Raw genomic sequence first — 13,341 nt, 5'->3', positions numbered from 1 at the left:
TGTATGTCTACTAAATTGTTTTAACATGCCTCATACCATTTGCTATCTCGCTCACTCAAGCACAACACACAAGCACTCTAGCGCCGCCACTAGCCAACGGCCAATTCTGCCCTTATGGATCGCGTAGCAAAATACGTTCATACGTATATTTTGTATGTTTCTAGTCCGATTTCAATCAAATTTGGTAGTTTGATAGAAATAGATAAGATTTATTAGTCTGCCAAATTTGATCGCGATGGTCAAAAAATTGCAAGAGCTAATCGGTTTTTTCTAAATTATGGAGGCGGAAGTGGGCGTGGCAACATATTAAAATATATGTATTCTGCGCGCATACTAAGCCAATATACATATCAAATTTGGTGATTTTAGCTTTCTTAGTTTTCGAGAAAATTTGTTTTGTTTAATTTTCGGGGGCGGAAATGGGCGTGGCAAAATTTTTAAATAGTCAATATTTGCGCGTCTATTAAGCTAACTTGCATACCAAATTTAATGTCGGTAGCTTTCATAGTTTTTAAGAAAATCAGTTTTATGTAAATTCTGGGGGCGGAAGGGGGCGTGGCAAAAATTTCAAACAAACTCGATAAGCGTACATACTACACGAGACTGCATACCAAATTTGGTGGCTCTAGCTCTTTTAGTCTCCGAGATCTAGGTGTTCATACGGACGGACGGACGGACGGACGGACGGACGGACGGACGGACGGACGGACGGACGGACGGACAGACGGACATGGCTAGATCGACTCGGTTTTTGATCCTGATCAAGAATATATATACTTTGTGGGGTCGGAGATGCTTCCTTCTGCCTGTTACATACATTTTGGCGACTTTAATATACCATTTCACCCTATGGGTGTATGGTATAAAAATGACATCAAAATGGTGGTGGAGAACTTTACCAAAATCATCCCAGAATTCTGCGGAGAAGGAATGTCTGTACAACAGTGGTTCCAAAATTTTGAACTCAACGCCAATGCAGATAGATTGAACAATAAACAGATTTACGTGTAAGCCCGAGCAAAAATTACACGTACCGCAGCTCTATTTCTCGAGTCTACGGCTGTATACGAATATGAACACCTTTGCCAGCAAGTCCTGGAGGAACTCGATTGCGATCAGCCATGCTGTGCCGAAATTCACAACCAATTATCTCTACGTACGAAGTTCGATGGTGAAAGTATTCATGAGTAAATTTTGCAAATGAAACGGATCGCTGCCCTTGGGATTTTTGATATGGAGTCAGTTATCAAACACATCGTTAATGGATTGAACCTGAAGAGTGACTACAAATACACTTGCAGCCGTACAGTCACTGAAGGAGCTGAAAGAAAAATATGACAGTTACAAAAAAATGTTAAGTCCGAAGCAGTAAAACGAGCTCTGCAGCAGTTCAACCAAACTTAAACACATGTCTAAAAATTGTCCAACTTCCTACTCTGTAAACATCGTGTACGTCTTTTCTGAGAGGACTAGGACATAATACCACACGTCCTGTAGGTCAGTTCAAGACAGAGGTGCATATCGATGGTATTTGCCTCACACACACGTTTTTGGTAGTGGATGACCGCACAATTGGAATTGAATTACTGTTGGGATATGATTTTATGTCAAAGTTCCAAATGACATTACTCCCTTTGGATATACTTTCGCACATCTATTTGAAAAAAAGCTGACAACTAAAATCAGAGAAGTATTTACAATATAGTCGAAACAAACACTGACCCTGATGTGCCTTCACAGTATACTCATGTTGTTCAATAGATGATTGAGGATGTTTTCAAAAGAAAGACAGCTGACTGCCCGATCACATTGAAGATCGTGCCTGACGACAACATCAAGCCATTTAGGCACGCACCAAGCCGAATAGCCATTACCGAAGCAGATGGGATCAAGCAGCAGATCGACGAATGGCTGAAGGATGACACAATACGAGGTTCATCATCTAACTTCGCCAGTCGTACAGTTATCGTAAAAAAGAAAAGGCAATAATCGAGTGTGCATTTACTACCGGCAGTTAAACAAGATGGTATTGAAGGATTGTTTCCCTGTGCCTATCGTCGAAGATGTCGTTGGGCAATGCAAAAGTTTTCACCATCATGGACCTTGAAAATGGATTCTTTCACGTTCCAGTTGAGGAAAGCAGCAAGAAATACACCGCATTCATCACGAAAGAGGGCCTGTTTGAGTTCAACCGCGCGCCCTTTGTATTTTGCAACTCCCCAGCCGCTTTTATCCGTTTTGTTAATGACGTATTTCAAAACCTCATTAATGATAACGTTCTCGATCTTTACATGGACGATATCATAATACATGCCGAAACAGTCAAGGAATGTCTTACGAAATTGCGAAAAGTTCTGGATGTAGCAGCTGAGTACGGGCTAAAAATAAAATGGAGGAAATGCGGATTTCTGCAGACTGAAATGGAATTTTTGGGTCACCAAATTGGAAACGGAAACATAAAACCGGGAGCAGAAAAGACCAAAGCCATTAGAAAGTTTCCAATGCCAAAAAACATCAAGGCTGTGCAAGCTTTTCGCGGATTAACTGGCTTTTTCCGCAAATTTATAAGAGACTACTCATTGATCGCCGCTGACAGATCTATTGCGCAAAGATGTCAAATTTAAAATGGGCCTGAAAGAACAACACGCTGTTATAGTCTAGAAAGATGCCATAATAAAAGAGCCTGATTTGAAGTTGTATCAAAGTGATGCCAGAACCGAAATACATACCGACGCAACTAAAGAATTTTGGCCGTATATTATTGAAATTAATTTTAAGCTTGTAACTGATTACGCTGTGTTCAAACAAACATTGAGTAAGAAAGATGTTCCTCGGGAGGTTGACCAATGGGTTCTATGCTTGCAAGACTTTGATTTTGAGGCAGAGCACAGACCTGGAGAGCGGGTTAAACACGTGGATTGCCTAAGCCGTTACACAAATAATGTTAGTATCGTCAATAGTCACAGCAAAGATTAGAAAAGCTCAGCAAGATGATACGATGATTAAAGCAATTTCCGAAATGCTTAGAAGCGAGCCGTATCACAACTTTAAGCTTAAAGAAGGTTTGGAGTACAAGGTGGTACAAGGAACAGATTACAGAAGATCATAACGCAGAAGCTCATAACGCAAAATTACAAACGTATTATCTACAACAAGAAATATGGCAAAAAAGAAGGTTTTCTTTATCAAATCGATAAAGGATCTGAACCGCTGCACACTTTACAAGTGGATCACCTACCCCACAAAACCACTAATGCCCTAATCAAATAGCTACAGGAATGGTCAGATATATTCGGACATCTAGCTCGCATCATAAGTGATCGTGGATCGGCTTTACATCGTCTAGTTTTGGAGGAGTATACGAAGCAAAATGGAATTGCACATATCTGGAGAGTCCTTAGCTAAGAGGATATGGACAAATTGAACCTGCCAACCGATCCATCCTTAACATTATTTCCAAGTTATCATCGGAGGAGCCTGAGAGATGATTAAGGTTAGAGATGGGATCGGGAAAGAAAATGCTTCCCGTCCCATCCCGTCCCGAAATCAAATTTGCTTTTCCCATCCCGGTTATCCCGAAAAATTTTTAGTCCCGACCGCGGGTCCCGACATTTTCCCGAAAATTTTTTTTCATATATGCATATTACTTTATTTCTATATTTGTTTTTCCAATAAACTCTTACTTTATATATCCATATTTTTATTTAAAAACAATATTTTTTCAAAATTGTCTCCAATAAGCCGAGTTTTTCTGTCTTCCAAAATTCTACTTGAAGTAGAAAAAACTCTTTCGCTAGTTGCAGAGGATGTCGGAACATTTAAAGTTTGCCTAGCCAGCATTTGCAATAATGGCAATTCATTGCACTGCTTCCAAAAAGACAATATATCCACATTTTTCTTAGGTTTAACATTCTTAATATAATTACTAATTTCTTCGTCAATATCATCTTCACATGGAAAACACGAAATATTACACGAGTAATATTACTCGTGTAATATTTCGTGTTACTAATAAATTGCAGCCAGTGAGTAATATCGATAAATACTGAAAGTTTTATCGAACATTTTATTTTTGGGTCCCGAATAGTTTTTGGGTCCCGATAGTTTTTCCGGGACCTGCGGGAATTTCGGGATCGACCTCTTATCCCGTCCCGTCCCGGTTTTTTGAAAATCTTTCCCATCCCGCCCAATTCCCATAAAGTTTTCGGGTCCCGCGGGATTCCCGAAAATCCCGATCCCGACGCCCATCTCTAATTAAGGTACGTACCTAGAGTTCAAAAAGCGATAAATTTCTTTGTCCATAAGTCCACAAAGCGGTTGAGCTGATGCTCGGCGTTAAAAAGAGAAGCAGAACCTAAAGCGATATCTTACAGTTGCTCGAGAATGAAATGTTTGATACCTTTGACTCAGAAAAGCAAGAGATGCGTGACAAAGCAAAAGACAATATACGGATGGCTTAAAAACGTTATAAAGTACTGTTTGATTAAAACCGAAAGAACGAGGTCGGATACAATGTTGCAGATCGGGTGGCCATTCGTAGAACCCAATTTGTAGCAGGCAAAAATTTGGCAAGCGAGTTTTTAGGACCGTACGAGATAGTGAAGTAGAAACGTGCAGGACGCTTTGATGTTCGAAAAGCAGCAACAGACACCGAGGGACCAAAATATACGACCACTGGCAATGACAACACGAAATTGTGGAGTTTTGTAGCAGAAAACGAGGATGCATGGTCATCAGAGGCTGATGACTAATCGGCAAGACCGAATGTGAGATGGGATAAGGTAGTTGCAGCGTGGTGGCAACTCCCTTATGCAGATTGGCAACGCAGCAGCAGCTGTGAGGTGTCGTGTGTAAGAAGTGTAAGTAAGAAGTGAAGCTGATAAATTAGCAGTACACAGAACCTGATATTTAAGTTGCATATTGTAGTCATTTTTCGCCCGTCCGCGATCTATAATACTATTAATAAACTATCAATAATACATTTGGGGACTCAATTGAGGACTCCATCTTACATATATGTATATGATCTGAGATGCTTACTTCTATGCGTTGCACACTTTAGACCAAAATTAATATACTCTTTTTGCAAGGGTATAATAACTTTTTTTGTGTATGCGTCCGCCGACGACTTTCAATTACGAAATTCGTATCTTTCTATCAATGATTGTTTTCTTCGAATAATCCATATAGAATGGACATTTTTCGCTTTTAAAGTAATATATGCTAACTTAGTTAAAAGCCTCAAAGATTAGGAATAATATAATGTTTGATATGTATTGACAAAAAATGTTATTTTTTCCCCCATTTTTGCGTGGAATTTAATTTTGTTTGAGAAAAAAAAAACGTTCATTTCTACGCAATGCAATAGATGTGAACAAAATATTACTTTTTAGCTGGCAATCTTTTTGTAGCATTTTGGCCCCATTATCCAAAAGCATGTCCAAATTAAGTGGCCCACTGTCAGGCATTCTCCCTTACAAAAAAAAATAGCACCAAATTATTTAAAACTTACAAACATTTTTTTTTTTTGTTTAACGCTATACTTACTGATTGTCGGAATCTGTATCAAATTCCTTTCCAAATTTCTCAGACGCATGCTCAGGAAAAATATATTGCGTGCTGCTGTTTTCCACATTTTGGGACCTAACGCAGTTCAACTTCGGGATTTTATTGGGGTTCTGTGTTTCTGGTGGCTTAATAGGTGTCATTGGTACATAATTGCCAGTATTCTCTAAAAAAATGTTATAAATTAAGAAATAATGTACTGTTCGGTAAAGAAGTTTACAAGATACCATTCTGTCCAGGTTTTTTATGAAGGTCACCAATAGTGAAATCATCAGAATTTTCCTCAAGAATAATGCCCTTTGATGCCCGAGTGCTGCAAAAATAATGTAAAATATTATTAATTGGTATGCAGTTTAAACTGACGGTTGCGCATAGATGAACAGAACAAAAAATTTGTGTCGAAAATACGTTTTGACTCCCCAAGATAATTTAAATGTAATGTATGTTGAAAAATAATAAGAGTTTTGATGATAAACTTTTATTAGTTATTAGTAAACCGTTAAATTACGTGATCTTGAATAAAGAATGCGCTCGATTTAAAGATAGTTTTCGACCATATTTTTATTTTCATAAATTTAACTTAACTTTAAGGCAGAGTGAGCGAATTCGATCGATGCGACTCCCACGCTATCGGCTCGCACCCAACTCCAACATTGAACATCAAGCAACGACACAAACAAAGGCCATTGGACTAAATATTGAAAAAATTTTTTAATTTATAAGTTTTGTGATACGAGCAAAAGTGGATACATGCTCATTTTTAAGTTTTTTATGGATAATTCGAGCTAAGGAGGGGGATAATGAATAAAATTCTTTGTTTTTCGTTTTATATATTATTAGTGGTGTTGAGGAACGGTTGCTGAATTCCTAATTTAAATTTGAATGTAAACGATCTTTTGTAATTCTGATCTTTCAGTTGCATGGTCACACCTTTTTTGGCTGATGCAATATCAAGAGTCTGGTGAAATAGAAGTGTATGTTGAGTTTAGTTAATTGCTTATTGGCCAACAGAAAACATCAAATGGAGTAAAATAAACCCAATTTTAATTAAAACGAACCAGCAAAGTTATTTTATGTATCATAAAATTGGTCCTTCGAGCCGGATATGGATTCTGTTGGGATAGGCAAATCTACTCAAGTTTAAGATGGAAAAAACACTTTCGGAGAATCCGCCTGAGCGGATGTGGTGGATACTATGATGACCAGACTCGACACCGTGTGGAAGGATGATATGTTTGATTTTCAAGAATCGCAAGGGTACGTTGACCCCATGGGTGACTACGGAGACTATGAGATGAAGTACTTAACTGCACAACTGCATTTAAAGGAATTGGGAAGAGTGGTTAACCCAGTAAAAGCAACTAAGGTTGTGGATTCTTATAAAAGCATGACTGTAAGTGGAGCTGCCTGTTCGTCGTTAGGGGGACAAGGTCCAGCTGCCCAAGTTACACAGCAAGCCTTTTGGTGGCGACTATATGGAGTGGCCAGCCTTTAAGGATTTATACGAGAGTACCATTCACAACAGGGTGAATCTGGATAAAGCTCAGAAGTTTCAGCATCTTAAGTCTTTTCTCGGTGATGAGGCTGCAAGTTTAATAAATCATTTGCCGTTAACAGGAGCGGCGTACGAGACGGCTTGGGCAGGCCTAATGGAACGTTATGATCGACCTCGTCATGTCGTTAACTTGCTTTTTGATAATTTTAGACGTCTACCATCAACAAGGGTGACAGATGTATCCGTTCTACGAAAGATTGCCGATGGGGCGAGTGAAGTTGTACGTGGCCTAGATGCACTTGGCCAAAATAATCGCGACTGCTGGGTGATCTATTTTCTGCTGGATAAAATTGATGCAGAGTCTCAATGCAAATGGGTGTCCTACAGCCGTGAGGGGACATCTCCAACCATTAAGGATTTTCTTAGATTTCTCGTAGAACGTTGCGATGAGTTCGAATTAAGCCGCTGCGAACAAGTCGCACAATCAAACGTTAAGAAATATACTCGGATACTGATTTCCACAGACTCAAGGGGATGTATTAAATGTGAGTCTAAGGTGCATAACGTATACAACTGTGACCAGTTCTTGGCCCTCTCCGTGGAGAGGCGCTACTCATTTGCTAAGGAGAAACGTTTGTGTTTCTGACCATGGTATTTCAAGATGTGAATCCAATTATAGAGGAAAAACATTGACAGGACAATCTCCACACGCTGCTACATCGAGAGCATTAATCCCACAGTAGCCATGATTGCCGAAACTAAGCAAGTAAAGGAAGTCCAATCTATTGAATCACAGAGTTATTTAGCACTTTCTGCAGTACTTCTACAGCCGCGAGGGAAACCAAGGAGTGTATTGCCCACAGCTCTAGTTTTGGCTTTAAATTCAAAGGGATCATACACTACTTGTCGTGTTCTCTTTTATAGATCAGAACTAACATACATATCGGAGCATTGCATACGATCACTGGGCCTCTCACGCTCACCATCTCGAATACTGGTCTCAGGAATTTCGTCAAGGCCGATACTACAAGAGGGGTCATGTTTTAGGAGGGATAGAACTGGCTGATTCACCGGAAACCAGTGCTAAGCATGTGGACTTTTTGTTGGGTAGCGACTATGTGTGGTCCGCATTCACAGGAGAGAAGGTATTAGATAAACATGGAAACATAATTGCAATATTCAAAATACTCGGGTGGGTGGTCACCTCAATTGCAGCTAAACAAGGATCAATTACCGCATCTCTGTTATCAACGATCGAAATAAATACATCGCTCCAAAGGTTTTGGGAATTGGAAGAATTAAGTGTCAGTCTACCGCCCACTGCTGATGATCTGAAGGTCGAGAATCATTTTCGCTTTACACACTTTCGTGACTCAAATGGAAGGTGTTGAGCTTCCATTTAAGAACTCGGATGTTAAGTTTGCAGATACTCTTCAGGGAGCAACATCACGATTTTATTCAGTAGAACGTCGACTTTAGAAAGATAAAAGGTTAAAGGAAGAGTATACCAAGTTCATAAGCCAATACATAGCTCTGGGACATATGCGCATTCTTGATGAGACAGAGAAGACGAGTGCACCTAAAGAACACATGTTCTATATGCCTTACCATTCGGTTATTGGTACGAAATTGAGAATTGTATTTGATGGATCTTATAAAGATAAGAGTGGCAGATCACTAAACGATGAGTTACTAGTGGGCCCAAGTATTCAGCGTAACCTAATGGATGTGTGCTTACGCTTTCGACTTTATAAGTTTGTTTTTTGCGCAGACATCATTAAAATGTTTAGGCAAATATGGATTTCTGAAAATCACCGAAATTATCAACGAATTGTATGGAGAGAAGAGCTGCAACATTACCAGCTTTGTACTGTAACTTATGGAATAGCCTGTGCACCGTTTTTACTGTACGTGTGTTAGAACAACTTGCCATCGATCTAAAGCAAATATCCAACAGCTGCCAAGATTCTATTGGAAGATTTCTATGTGGACGATGTCCTGACCGGAGCAAACACGGAAGACCAACTTATACGTAACAAGGATGAACTTATTCAACTATTAGGTCGCGCACAGCTGGAGCTTGGGAAATGGGTATCCAATACCCACGGAATCGGTCCTTTAGAAGAAGCAGCAGCGACAAGTGTGACTGGAGATGCCTCCTCCGTCAAGGTATTAGGAATACATTGGGAACCAAAGTCTGACATCTTCACATATGGTATAAGGTTGAGCGAATGCACAGAAAGTTCAAAAAGACAAGTATTATCAGACGTATCACGCATATTTGACCCGCTTGGTCTACTGGCGCCGGTCATTGTTCAATTCAAGATCCTTTTCCAAGAGCTCTGGCTTCTTAATCTAGATTGGGATTCACCGCTTCCAACTAAGCTGGCAGACCGATGGCGTAAGTATCGCGAAGACATTAACAACATAAGGCAGTTAGAGATACGGCGTCATATTGGGTATGTCGGCAAACGAATAGAATTACACGCCTTCTCTGACGCCTCAATAAAAGCATACGCAGCAGTCGTATACTCTGGGATCGTGAACCAGGATGGCAGCATAGAGGTTTCACTGATTGCGGCGAAAACACGGGTCGCTCCACTTAAGCAGCAATCGCTCCCTCGTTTGGAACTATGTGGCGCACTTCTGCTAAGTCGGCTGATCGCATCAATCAAGTTAGCTTGAAGGGATCTAGAAAGCACCATATATGCTTGGTGTGATTCGACAATTGTGTTGGCATGGCTGAACCACTTGCCAGCTAGTTTGAAGACGTTCATTGGCAATCGTACTGCCGAAATATTGGAAGTAATACCAAGGGACTCGTAGCGCCATGTTAATACCAAGCAGAACCCTGCAGACTGCGCTTCTAGAGGAATGCTGGCTGAGGACTTACTCCCGTTTACTCTCTGGTGGAAGGGTCGCGACTGGCTGGCTGAGACACATCTTAACTTAGGTAACGAAGATGATATACAAATCTCTAACTTAATTTCAGATGACGAGTACCGAAAAGAGTTGAAGGCTACAGTATTAGTTACTCTCGCGGAAACCATGAACGAGTCATCTCCCCTCGAAGAACTCATTGGTCGTGTTTCTTCCTGGCCTAGACTTGTGCGCATTGTGGCATACATTTTACGATTCATCCGACACATGAAAAACCCCCAAGAAAAGTCAGACACTTTCGCCGTAACCTGTGACGAGTACAAGGCAGCCAGGAACCTATGTTTGCAGCAAGCTCAAGACGAATGGCATAAGGAACGAAAAGCGCTACGAAATGAAGGATGCGTACCAAAAAGCTCTAAGCTGTGTACCCTGACGCCGATTCTAGATGACAGTGGGCTTCTACGTGTAGGAGGTCGCCTTAATAATTCAGAGTTATCATATTCAGCCAAGCATCCGCTCATCTTGCCGAGGAAGCATCGCACATCTCACCTAATTTTGGAACACGAGCATCAACATAATCTACACCCAGGAGTTTCGGCCCTCTTTGTCATCGTTCGTCAACGTTTCTGGATAATGGGAGCCAGAAATCTGATTCGTAAAGTTACTCACAACTGTTTAAAGTGCTTCAGACAGCGAGCACATACCAGCAACTAAATGATGGCCGCACTACCGGCAGTGAGAGTTCGGCAAGCATTTCCGTTCGAAAATACAGGCTGTGATTATGCTGACCCAATCATGATGAAGACACATAAAGGAAGGACCGCTCGAAAGGAAAAGGGATACATATGTCGCTTCGTATGCATGGCAACCTCAGCTTTACACTTGGAGCTGGCAACAGACCTTAGCACTGATACATTTTTGGCTGCTCTTAGACGTTTCATTTCACGGCGAGGCAAATGCGTGACGATGTTCAGCGACAATGGACGAAATTTCGTGGGAGCCAAAAGAAGTCTTAACGAAATGGAACAGTTAGTTCAATCCCAGCTGCACAATAACAAGATAGCAGAGGCGTTATCGATCGAAGGCATCAACTAAAAGTTCATACCGCCACATGCGCCTCACTGGGAAGGCAAATGGGAATCGGCTGTGCGCTCTGTGAAGCTTCATTTACACCGAGTAATCGGCCACGTCGTTCTTACATTCGAACAAATGCATACGTTGTTAAAATGGTTAATGAAATCGGCAAACCTGAAGCCTGATGACCTCGTATTAGTAAAGGATTCTCATACTCCCCCGGCGTCATGGATCCTGGCACGCATCATCGAGACGATTCCTGGCCCAGATGGTTTAGTACGAGCGCTTAAGTTAAAGACAGCTACAGGAGAGATGACCCGTCCCATAACCAAGGTGGATTCCCTGCCTGTTTCAGAAACATTGTTTCAGAGCCCGGCGGTGTGATGAGGAACGCTTGCTGAATTCCTAATTGCTTAATTTAAATTTGAATGTAAGCGATATTTTGTATTTTATTATTCTGATCTTTAAGTGGCATGGTCACACCTTTTTGGCTGATGCAATATCAAGCGTCTGGTGAAATAGGAGTGTATGTTGAGTTTAGTTAATTGCTTATTGGCCAACAGAAAACATCACATGGAGTAAAATAAACCCAATTTAATTAAAACGAACCAGCAAAGTTATTTTATATCAAGTGGATTTTTGTTTAAAATTTGGAATCAATTAATGCATTTTTGTGGGTTTTACAGCCACTCATAGTCACAGTATCAAAACATGTATCCACATGTGCTCGCCACTGTACATACATAACTTACTTGGCTATGTTTAGTCCGATTTTGATCAAATTTGGTATTTTGCTGGATATTAATATCAAATTTAATCGGGCTACATTTGTCTGCACGGGTGATAACCGTTTCCATTTCACCCTATGGGTGTATGGTATAAAAATATAAAAGCAGCTAACTTCGGCTATGCCGAAGTTTATATACCCTTGCAGTTCTTTAACACGTCAATATTCTTTTTTGCAACTCAATTATTTTATACACAAACAAAATTTTCAAATTATTACTCTTTTTGCTATAGTTTTTTCTTTTTCTTCCCTCATTGCCTAAGCAAACTACGGCACGCATAGACATAGAGTTTACGTAGCGTTGCGTCTGTGTGTAGGCAGCAAGCAGCGCTGCCAGCAACCGATTTATAATGACTGTAACTTGTGTTCTATTTATCCGATCAGATTAAAATTTTGGGATCTGATGTTTTATATCCAATACTATCACATAAGTAATTGCTTCATCAACTTTTCGTATAAAACTATGTTATATAGTGGTCCGATCCTAAAGATTTTTATACTTAATCTGCCCCAGATAATAAAAAGCACAGAAGTTTCGGCCTTAACGATAAGTCATATGTAGTTATAAGAATCGATAAATACACATACATATTTGCGCGCTGTTGCGTCGGCGCTTTTTGTTCAGTAAATTGGCACCCAACTGATTCAGAGCACTGAATCATACGGGAAATCATATCAATTAATTTCTAGGTACAGTGCACTGCTAGACCAAATCATAGTTAAGTCATTGGAGTCGAATAAGGGAATCGGTCTTAGTTCGAATAAGATGCTTTTCGTTCGAAATTCTTTGGATCTATTGATCTATTGTGGAATAGTTATTTGCAAAGGAAGAACTAAAGGCATTGGTGGGTCATCGTAGCCGACTCAAGGCCAGCATCACAAGGATTCTGGGTTGCTCAAACATGATCAACTAGTGGAAGACGTGGACGGCTATGTGGATCCAGAAGTCGATCACATGAGCTACGAAGAGAAGTTCTTGAAGGCATATTCTTTACTTCTAGGAAAACAACGGTTAGTACATTGTGTGGCGATGCCAATGGCGCCATGGGTCTGCACGCATGTAACGACTACATAGTTCATTTGCTGCAACAACAACAACAACATTTGAACAGTTGTTGATGCCCGCTCGCACAGAGTGGGCTGCTTTGGATTCCACTTCGGGAAACAACATGACGTCATTCGTGCAAGGTGGCGAATTGCCGAAGATTGAAATAAAACGGTTCACTGGATTCTACACAAAGTGGCCTGTTTTCCACCACAGAAAAAGGTTCAAATCGAAGCATATTGCCTACTGCAACGGTTTATGTTCAAAAGGTAAATGGAGCCTACATGTCGTAACTTACTGGATACTGTGTCGGAACTTTCGTATGTATCAGAACGATGCATACAAGCACTTGGATTGCCACGGTCGGCATCATCCATTTTGGTCACAGGAATCTCTTCGGTTCAGGGTGACACCACAAGGGGAAGCAGCACGCTTCAGATCAAGTCATCATATTTAAACAATCACTTAACGGAACAGGCTCATGTTCTTGGCAAA

At 40.6% G+C, this 13,341-nt stretch overlaps 1 protein-coding gene across 5 annotated transcripts in view; it reads right to left on the bottom strand.

Annotated features, from left to right (window-relative positions):
* The window catches only part of LOC6652608 (insulin receptor substrate 1), a 169,464-nt gene that overhangs the window by 22,318 nt on the left and 133,805 nt on the right, over nt 1-13,341 (bottom strand). For 3 of the 5 annotated variants that reach the window (XM_047012986.1, XM_023181262.2, XM_015176488.3), the window contains exons 7-8: nt 5,793-5,878; nt 5,548-5,731 (exon numbers count right to left, since the gene is read on the bottom strand). In XM_047012986.1, the coding sequence (XP_046868942.1) occupies nt 5,548-5,731; nt 5,793-5,878 (270 nt within the window). Of the gene's footprint in view, nt 1-1,224; nt 1,322-5,445; nt 5,474-5,547; nt 5,732-5,792; nt 5,879-13,341 lie in introns of those variants that run through there. The other 2 variants (XM_047012987.1, XM_047012988.1) reach the window with 2 other exon arrangements.

The sequence above is a fragment of the Drosophila willistoni genome, unplaced genomic scaffold, assembly GCF_018902025.1.
Source record: "Drosophila willistoni isolate 14030-0811.24 unplaced genomic scaffold, UCI_dwil_1.1 Seg492, whole genome shotgun sequence".
Classification (NCBI taxonomy): domain Eukaryota; kingdom Metazoa; phylum Arthropoda; class Insecta; order Diptera; family Drosophilidae; genus Drosophila; species Drosophila willistoni.
The sequence above is the reverse complement of the archived record's forward strand: the minus strand, read 5'-3'. Positions and strand labels throughout refer to the sequence as shown.